The sequence below is a fragment of the Populus nigra genome, chromosome 1, assembly GCF_951802175.1.
Source record: "Populus nigra chromosome 1, ddPopNigr1.1, whole genome shotgun sequence".
NCBI classification, from domain to species: domain Eukaryota; kingdom Viridiplantae; phylum Streptophyta; class Magnoliopsida; order Malpighiales; family Salicaceae; genus Populus; species Populus nigra.
The window spans coordinates 42,546,329-42,557,005 of NC_084852.1; the positions used below are offsets into that span (position 1 = coordinate 42,546,329).

The 10,677-nt window shown below is 31.1% G+C and overlaps 1 protein-coding gene across 1 annotated transcript; it reads left to right on the plus strand.

Moving 5' to 3' along the window:
* Nucleotides 1-3,855: 3,855 nt before the first annotated feature.
* On the plus strand, nucleotides 3,856-7,760 carry LOC133678713 (protein trichome birefringence-like 23). Its single transcript, XM_062101178.1, has 3 exons — nucleotides 3,856-4,406; nucleotides 4,835-5,124; nucleotides 6,621-7,760. Exons 1-3 carry the CDS (start codon nucleotides 4,094-4,096, stop codon nucleotides 7,392-7,394), a joined length of 1,377 nt encoding a protein of 458 aa, XP_061957162.1. The 5' UTR covers nucleotides 3,856-4,093; the 3' UTR covers nucleotides 7,395-7,760.
* Nucleotides 7,761-10,677: the final 2,917 nt, after the last annotated feature.

Consider the following 10,677-nt stretch of genomic DNA (forward strand, 5'->3'; position numbering starts at 1 on the left):
TAGAATATGCTGTCTGTAGCCAAACTGTTGAATTACCTGGTTTGAGCAATATAGCTCGATCATCTTAAAAAATATCAGTGAGGCCACTAATGACCACCATGTTATTGCAAACTGTTGGAGCAATTGTCAATCTGTCATCCGAGTAAGGTGTTCACATGACTTGTAGAGTATAAATTTTTTAAATATTAAACAACAATAATTTGATAGTCTGGACATTCATAGAAGGCAATCAAGGTAACTAAGGTCTGCCCATATGAAGATGTTCCCACGACTATAACTGTTATTCAATAAATAAAACCTTTTGAATTAACTGTGTTAACAACAAACATTTAAAGTTTTAGATAATATTTCTCGCTTAATACTTGTTGGATTAGCAAACATCCCCCGGACTTGTTTGCTCTTTTTATGCATGCAAGACATAGATGTCTGAACAAATATGCAAGACAACATATCTCCAACTATATGTGGGGATGGCGTCAAAATCTTTCAGGAGCGTCGGGTAAATTAAATACATACATCTTAAGTTGTTGTGTGTTTGAAACGTGAAATTTACTAAATGTTGTGCTTCTCAAGCTGACATCTATTTTATCACTCTTCAGAAGCGCAATAATGTTAAAGTGTATTATTTCGCCAAATTCTTACATTTACTGTGCTAATTTTTTATATATAAAAAAACACTTTATTTCACCCACGGTGATATATGGATGAGCAGATTATTCTTTAATCCTTAGGTTTTAAATCTGATCATAGCTTAGTCCTTGATTTTTTAGAATTCATAACTTACTCATTTGACTCTCTTACTTGTTGACTGTTAGTCCCTAGTGCCTGACTCTTACAGACCATTGTTTTATTAAAACGTCTTCTCTTTCTTAACCCTCTACGACGCTGGTTTCTCTTTAAGAAATTAAAAGTATTAAAAGGCACATTTTGAATATATATATATATATATATATATATATATATATATATATATATATATATATATATATATATATATATATATATATATATAACAACAAGAGTCAAATAAAAGGGACTAAGTTATAATAGTATTTAAAACCAATGGACTCAAGAATAATTTATTCTATCTGCATTGTTTGTTTCGCTGTCTTCCCACCTCCAAAATTGCCCCAGTGAGAAGCTGGAGGGAGGGGGTGGGCCCATTACAATATACTCTAATATTACTGTGAAGCTCAATTTACAGAAATACCAAAGTCGCAAAGCGTTCCTCTTCTGTTGGCTTTGGTGATTTACTTGAACTTTAGGGTAAATCTGCATCCTTTGCGGCGACATAAATTCTTGCGGCAGGAAACTCTCCTATTCTATTCAGATGAAAGCTTAGCAGGAGACCGGTCGCATTATTACGCAGTCAGAGGTGACTGTGCTCTGGTAATAATTATTTTTTATTTGGTAATAATTATTTTTTATTTAGAGATATATTAAAATAATATTATATATTTTTTAAAAAATAATTTTTAATATCCATACATCATAGCAATAAAAAAAATACACAAAGATTTAATTTTAAATAAAAAATTCATTTTTTTATAATAAAATATCATTTAAAACACAGTTAGAAGCAATGGAGATTTGCATTTTTAATTTTTTTTTAAAATTTGGAACCCTACGCCCACTTTCCCATAATAATTACTTGTCTATTTAAGAAAAAGAATCATACCTTTCCAATCATTAACTATTTTAATCACAAATCATTCACAATTATTACACAATCACTCGTGGGCTTCAAATTTTTGATTTTATTAAAAAAAAGAAAAAGAAAAGAGACTTAACCAGTGACCATAGTTGTGGTTAACGCCACGCCCCGCTTCTCTCAAGACAAAAGGAAAGTGTTTTCACTTGCCGGTTGCCGCACTTGGAATGATAATAACCCTTCTAGAGAATGCGCTGGGTTACAGACCAGTGTTGAATAATTTTTTTTAATGTCTCAAAAAATATATTCCGGACATCCATAAATGATGTTAGGATTTTTTTTTGAAAAATATGTATTATTTTATTCTTTATTATAATCTTTTTCTGAAATACTTTTTCTAATTTATTTTTTTATTCAATATTATTAGGATTTTCTAGTTTTTTTTATATATAAAGAGTTGTAATATTATTTTGTCAAGTTAAAACATAAATGAATAAAAATTGAATATTTTAGTTGTGTTCTCATACTTGTAGTGTTTTTGATCTTTGAGGATTTTGACTTGTAACAAACTCCCTTATTATTTGCTCTCGTTTATATCAATTGTTATTATAGTCCAACGATCCTTGTTGATTATTTTGTTTTGTCATATGCTTTAGAACAATCATTATTGAAAGAGGTTTTAAAACATGATGTGCTTGTGTTGAAGGGGATGAAGAGGTTTCTTATTGGGAAAAATACATCCATGAACTAGAGTGCTATATGAAAATTATTATCATTCAAAATCCTAGTGGTGAGATTCATGTTGGGGCAACTTATACAAAGGAGTTGTGTTAGAGACTCATGATGAGTCGGCTTGCACGAAGGTGTTAGGGATCCACCATGGGATAACTTATATACAAAAATGATATTTTTGATGGAGGAAAACTTTTAACTGAAGACTGAATACGAGGACGAGTTTCTTTCCACCTAGGAGACTAATGCAAGAACTTTTTTATGAAAATATATTTTTTTCTATTTTTTATTATGATGTTTTTCTAGTTTTTTTTTTCATATTCAAAGGGAATATCTTTCGTAGTTTATTTTTTCTTATTCACTATTATAAGAGTTTTCTAGTTGTTTCTACATCAAAAAATTGCAATACCTTTTTGGTAAGTGAAAATGAATAAAAATTAAATATTTTTGTTGTATTCCTATACTTATGGTATCTTTGATATTTGAAGATTTTGACAGGTAACAAATCCTTTATCCTTCGTTCCCGTTTGAATCAATAACTATTTGACATTGTTATTAAACCCAACATAATGGTTTAACCTAAACCTTTCGATCCGACTTTTTTCTCGGTTTATATTTAAAATTAAACAATGTAGAAGTTGACTCAAAGTGACATAGTCGACTGGACCAGTCCAAAGATAATTTGACCAATCGGTAAAAAAAAATATAAGGATAAAATTGAGAAAAAAAGATGAAATTGATAAAAAAAATATTTTTCGACCCAACTTCTTATCTACTCTGGGTTTAAAATTAAATTGTATAGGAGTTGTTATGATATGATTCAGTCAGCTTGGTTGATTTATGAATAACTTGATCAATTGATAACAAAAATTCAAAGATAAAACTGAGACAAAAAATAAAATTAATAGAAAAAACCTCTCAATTAAACTACTTGTTTAACTCGAGTTTAAAATTAAATATTGTATAAGTTGTTTTGAAATGATCCAATCAACTTAACCGGTTAAAGAATAAGTTGAATAGCGGTTAAAAAAAGTATGAGAATGAAATTAAAAAAAAAACTAAAAAAAAAACTAAAAAAAAACACAAGAAGTAATACTTTGCTCATTCATTATCATAATAAATACGAATATCAGTAAGGGAAAAAAAATAATTCTATTTTTGTTTTGTTTTGAAAACACTATCTTGTATACAAATTATTTGCTTAATATCTTTTTTAGGAAAAAAAAACTCAGATTTCGTGTGCTTAAATTGATTTTCTTTTGTAACTTGAAGTACCCATCACTTTAATCAAATTTATTTATTTTTTGATAACTGAATTCAGTATTTTTTTATAAGTAAAAGAACAATAATTGAAGTAAAGTATTATGACTGTCCATAATAAAATTATTGAGGAAAAAGAAGAAGAAAATAAGTGAAATTATAAAGAAAAGAATAAACAACTGCCAGCCGACAACCCCATCTTCTGGTTTTCACCTTCTTTGTAGTTTGTACCAATCTTGTCTTTTCCCTCAATTAACTTTGCTTATGTTATAAAAAACAGTCTTCAATGTCGGTCACTTACTTTTAGTTGATCCACTTCACCGTCTTCTTCTTCTTGAATACTTGTATTCCTGCCTGACACTTCCATTACTAAAGCTCGAGATCTTGATCATATCAAGGGAGCTTTAGAAGAAGCAACAAAGATCAAAGCAGAGTAGCAAAAGCAAGCAAATGAAGTTAATTTGGAGGCTAAATTCTCTTAATAAGTACAACAATTGGATATTTAAGCTAGCAATTGCAGTTCTCTTGTTGGGCTTTGCTTTTAGATTCTTTTTCTATCAATCTTCAAGTTTTGAACCAAATATAGAAACCCCGTTTGTTGATAGCACTGAATTGTCAAAGGAAACTGTTCCTTCTGTTGAGATTCCAAAACCACCACCACCTGTTACTGTTGATATTCCAAAGCCACCTGCTTCCGTGAATACTTCAGAGACTTCTCTATCTTCTGGTGTACAAGAACACGAAGACGAGACACCTCAAGAAGGTAACAAATTTGGGTTGTTTTGTTCTTGTATCTTTTCTTTTTCCGTTTTTTTCACGCAATGTACATGAAAATTAGATAAGCTGGGAGTAAAGAGACTATGCTTTTGAGAAAGTTATTCATCATTGAGTGTACTATGAGATCCAAGCACAGAAAAAAGTTTTTGTGATTAAAAAGATTGAAACTTTTGGTGGGTTTTGTCAGGGTTCGGTTGTTACTATACAAATTGTTGGAAATAATTATGAGTGCTTTCGTCTAGTATTGCATGGTTAATTGCTCTTTTTTTGTTCAATTGAGTGCTCATTGGTGTTGTTCTAGCTGCGTGTTTGATAAATGAATCTATTAGTATCTATTTTGAAGATTAATGCCCCTTTACTTTCCATAAAATCTCTCACCACAGATTTTATTGAGACTGAGCTTTGGTTTTACAGAACTTAATGATGGAAAGTGTGATCTTTTCACTGGGGATTGGATTCCCAATTCATCCGGACCAATGTACACAAATGCCACTTGCTCCTTGATTGAAGGTCATCAGAATTGTATGAGGAATGGACGACCAGATTCAGGCTATCTATTCTGGAGGTGGAATCCGCGAGACTGTGAGTTACCTCCATTTGATGCTCAAAGGTTTCTTGAGGTGATGAGGAATAAAAGATGGGCATTGATTGGTGATTCAATATCCCGCAACCATGTGCAGTCGTTGCTATGCATTCTCTCAACAGTAAGTTTTGGGGTTGGTTAAGCACTTTGAAGCTTGAACCTTGGCTTTGGACAGTTGAACCACACTTCACATTTTTCCTTGCTGCGCCTTCTGATTTACTAGAATATTTATATAGAGTAGAATAAACATGTAGTTAACCAAAGCAGAATTGACACAATAAACTGTTTTAGTTTCAGTGTTTTAAATCCTAATGAAATCTTTATGCTATGGTTTTTGAGACGATGCCGAGATCCGTTAATGCTTACATGGTTGATGGTTTGCTGAATTCTGTTTCAGTTTGGACAGTTTTTTAGGGACATTCAGATCCTTGTTTTTCCCAAGTAATTTGTTCTCATTAATTTCCCATTAGTATGTGGCCTTTCCTAAAAATCTCGTTATATCATTGATCTTGGTGTCAACAATTGATCTCCTCTCTGGGCTGCTGTTATATCTTGTATTTGGGTATTTGGTAGCTTTTTCATTGCCTGACATTATCTTTTGTTTGCTCTGTAATTGAGCACCATTGATTCTTCACCTTCATTCTTTTATGAATGCTATTGAAATTATTAAATAGATAAGCATTTATCATGAGTGTTTCTGCATGTCCCATAGCATTTATCATGAGTGTTTCTGCATGTCCCATAGCATTTATCATGAGTGTTTCTGCATGTCCCATACTCTCTTTGACTCTCGGTGGTTTGTTTATGTGTGTATTCATTATGTTATCATGCTCTGTCACTGGATTCTGGCTTGTTCAGTGAATTTAACAAGACTATTATAGTGCTTCACCAGCCAAATCATAATGAACCCAGCGCTTTTTTTGTTAGCTCATGAGGTTGTTTTACTAACTAGTGCATGCATAATTTACTCTGCTTCATGTTAGTTTTTTTATACCGTGTAGTTATAAATTATAATGCTTCTGCAAATTGCATGATGTACCACTTGAAAGTTATCCCAAGAATTTGACGCACACATACACATGGGCCTTAAAATGTTGGCTGGTCAATGGAGAAACATTTCATCACGTTTCCAAGTTGAATGTTAATCAGAATTGATTTCCTAGTTAGACATGTCCAAAATGTACTAGGAGTGTGCAGTCTTCTTGGAAGATGCTTGGAGTTTCCTCTAGTCATTAGAACTCTTGTCTATCCGAACACTTCAAAAGTTTCTGTCACAATATGGTGGTGCTTAAAATATAAATTTTCCTGAATTGTTTCTTGCCTTTTTCAGTCATCACAACACATTTACGCTCGACAACCATTTTTACTATGAAATCTACCGATACTCAGTACCTCCACCGCTGTACTGCACTCTTGAGAGGCAGGATGCTTTACTTTGTCACTATTACTGTCACCTAAAATGTTCCTTTTGCTAAAGTAATAAGAGCATGCTATGCTATGTGAGCTTTTGTTGAATGAGGGAACCATAAGTGTACCAATTCTTTTGGTGATTGTAGTCATCAAAAAGAGGCAAAGGGAATTATAAAGCTTGTTAGATTGAACTATATGATCCTGCAGGTTGAACAAGCAGTTGAAGTTTACCACGATGAGGAGTACAAATCCAAAAGATGGCACTTTCCTTCCCACAACTTTACCATGTCAAACATCTGGTCTCCTTTCCTTGTAAAAGCTGCCATCTTTGAAGATAATAATGGTGTTTCATCATCTGAAGTTCAGTTGCAGCTTGACAAACTTGATGCGAACTGGACAAATCTCTACCAGAGCTTTGACTACATGATAATCTCTACTGGAAAATGGTTCCTCAAAGCTGCTATCTACCATGAGAATGACACAGAGGTGGGCTGTCATATATGTCCTGGAAAGAACCTGACAGAGAAGGGATTTGTCTTTGCTTATGAGAAAGCCCTGAGATATGCAATGAACTTCATTGCAACATCCAAACACAAGGGATTGATCTTTTTCAGGACATCCACACCAGATCATTTTGAGAATGGAGAATGGCACAATGGAGGGAATTGTACGAAAACAACACCAGCTAAAGAAGGTGAGATTGAATTGAAGGACTTGAACAAGATTCTGCGTGCTGTTGAATTAGCTGAGTTTGAGAAGGCATCTGCGAAAGCTGCTGAAAATGGGGTAAATCTTAAACTCCTCGATTTCACAAATCTTTTGTTATCAAGACCTGATGGCCATCCGGGTCCATACAGGCAGTTTCATCCATTTGCGCAGGACAAAAATGCGAAAGTTCAGAATGATTGTTTACATTGGTGTTTACCTGGGCCTATTGACTACTGGAATGATGTGATAATGGAGATGGCTGTAAATGGTTGAGAAGATTAGCTAGAAGTAGATGATTAAAACCTACCATATTCTTCTACATTTTTTTTGGTTATGGGAGCATTGGGAGCTTGTGTATATGTGGTGGTCCATGGTCTTCATTGTCAATTACATTTGTCACATAACTGGCTTTACCTGGAGCTCATCAACCATTCCAGCCAGCAGATTTTTTCAGCTATTGAGACTGCAGAGAAGGAGATAGTGGAGAAGGAGATAGTCAAGCTTAATTTTAGTCCATGTTGTTTGTATCTATAATTTTTCAGATTTATTCACCGTTGCTTCATATAAGATTTCCACTTCTTGATATTCGATCAAGGGTCTCCTTCCTTTATATATATAATTTTTGATTATTATATGGCAGTCAAGTGTTGTCTTCCTGTCGGTGCACGTGATCCAATCACTTGGAAGTAAAATTAAGGGACTAAGATTAACTATTTGAAAGTTGAAGTATTGAACTAAATATGATGTCAAATGTTATACGTAGCAAACTCGCGTGCCCTATAAATTATCAGGTAACTTTGACCAATTGTGGTTTAATTTTTTGTGAATTCATTTAAGTTGTTTTTTTTATTATTATTTATTATTAAAGAAAAAAATGGTTTATTAGAGATAATTTTCTACTTAAATAATATAGTTCTGACTTCTAACTTTTAATCAAAACTGTACTCTCCTTTTGGTTAAAACTTAAAGTTAAAATTTTTTACTTTTAATTTAACGATTCTAGTTCATGTCATCTTTTTTCTTGAAGAAATTACTTTGAGTAGTTTTTTTATATAAATTTTGAATTTCAATAATTTCTATCACAAGCTATTTGTGAAAAAATAATCATTTAAATTATGATTGAAAATAAAAGTTAATTTTCATACTGAATGATGCTTTATATATTAAATTATCAATTTATACATAGACAATGTTAATAAAAATAAGATATAAATATAACTAGTTATGTGACTAGTTATATTTATTTTTTATAACTCGCGCTTTGCTGTAGGTTAAATATTTTTATTTTTTATAAAAAAATTATATATGTATTTTTTTCAATGCATTTTTGTAGTTTAAAAAACAAAGTTCAAATAAATATTTTTATGAATACATGTAATCAAATAAACCGAAAACTAAGTATGCAAATAAATATATAAAAAGTCATTAATGATACCTAAAAATAAAATTTAAAAAATCTAAAGGCAGAGAAATTTACTTGGTTGTGTGTTCTAATTTTGTTTATTAAAATAATTTTTTTACTTAAGCAAAAGATATTAGAAATAGAGACAAATTAAATTGATCAAATAAAATAAGGGGGGAAAATCATACAAGGTTGCACATATTAGAAATATTATTTGAAAATATTTTTTTATTTTCAAAAATAAAATTCATCCATACAAAAGATAAAAAAAATATAGATGAATCAGAAAAACTCTTTAAATTTAAATGCATAACTAAAAAAATAATCGTTATTTAAAATACTCTCCAAATAAAATAAAACAGAGAAGGAGTACTAATTTAATTATAATTTATAAAAATTTAGAGAAAATAACCATAAAAAAATTATTAATTTAAAAAAAAATTAGAAAAAAGAGCAAAGGCTAGGCTAGTCCAGCCCACCTGGCCCATTTTGTAAGGACCTGCATGTTTGAGCCTTTATTTTTTTTGTTTTTAACTGGGGTGGACGACATGTCGTCGACCCCAAATTCTTTTGAAAAAAATCAAATGATGCATCGTTTTATTTGCTCAGATTCCGACCATTTTGGTGGTTGAAAAATCGAGGTTTAAGTTTTTTTACCCAAAATTCATTTTTAACCTATTTTGATCCAAAACACCTATAAAACACTGTGGGAATTGTGATAAACCTATCTATGACTTAAAAAACCCAAAAAACCACCCAAAAACTAAAATCAACCCGAATTAAAAAATCAAAATTTTCACAAACTTTAATGGTATAAAAACACTTAACATAACCCCTCATCAAATGGAACTATTTGACATAAATATAGTCTATTTTGGTGGCCTAAATCGGTGTTAGCAACACTTTTCTCTATGTACTATCAGAATCCAGCGACCTCTCTCTTTTCTTTCTCAACTAGAGACTAAAAAATAACAAAAATAAACTTTTGTACTAAAATTGAATTGAAAAATATTAAAGTATTGAATTTTTATAATTTGCGTGATTTTTAAAATCCAAGGACCAGAGTGCATCTTTTGCAAAACTTATGGCATGTCATCTATGTTTGACATCCTTTTCATTTTGGTCTCTCTTTATTCAATCCCATCTTTTCATAAAAAATCAAAATCAATTGGTCTTCAATAAGGACTAAATCGCTAGAAATAAAAGTTTGAGGATCAAATTGAAAAAATATAAAATTTTGCACAACCCATTCACAATAATGTGTGTGAGGATGAACAATGGAGCATTGCATAGTAAAAAACCCACGCATTTTAGATTAATAGTTAATGGGTTCTATATTATGCTATTTTAATCCAAATTGTGTTTTTTTCACATATCTTCTATTATTTAGTGTGTGGACAAGTTGGTAATTAAGTGTAACTAATTATTACTTTAATTGTATCCCTTTTTTTCTAAGTATGAGAATTGAGAAAATTATGTTATTATGTGATAAGCCACACTAAATTTGTTTTTGAATAAAAAAAATCTAATATATATATATATATATATATATATATATATATATATAGAGAGAGAGAGAGAGATGGATCACACCTCGCCTGCTATAATGAATTGTGGTGGCCGGAACGTTAGCCAACCGCCTTGTAGGAGTAAAAATATATTTTAACCTATTTTTCAGCCAAAAAACCTAAGAAATTCCATATAGGCCTTAAAAAAAACCCATTTTAGGAATTAAATCACCTTGTAATCGATTAAAAAATAAAAATCAACTCAAATCAATATACAATACCGAAGCATGATATATTTTTTTAGACAAGATAAATAAAAAATAAGACCTAAATGGAATTCCCTTAAGTAAATGGAACCTATTAACACTAAAAACAACGAGTTTCATCATCGAAGAATTGGTATTTGTTAACATTCTCTCTCTTTCCTCGTAATCCAGTGACTCTCAAGTTTAGGGACTCAAATAAAAGAAAATAAAATTTTGAACCTAATCATGTAATTTCAAAACTAATGGGATCAAGATTTTTTTTGACAAAACCCAAAAGCAAAAGCACTACACATTTGTTTTAAATGACCTTCAAATATTTCACTAATATAATTTTGGTGCTCTCACTAAAATTGGGTTGTTTTTTTTTGTTAAATTGAGCT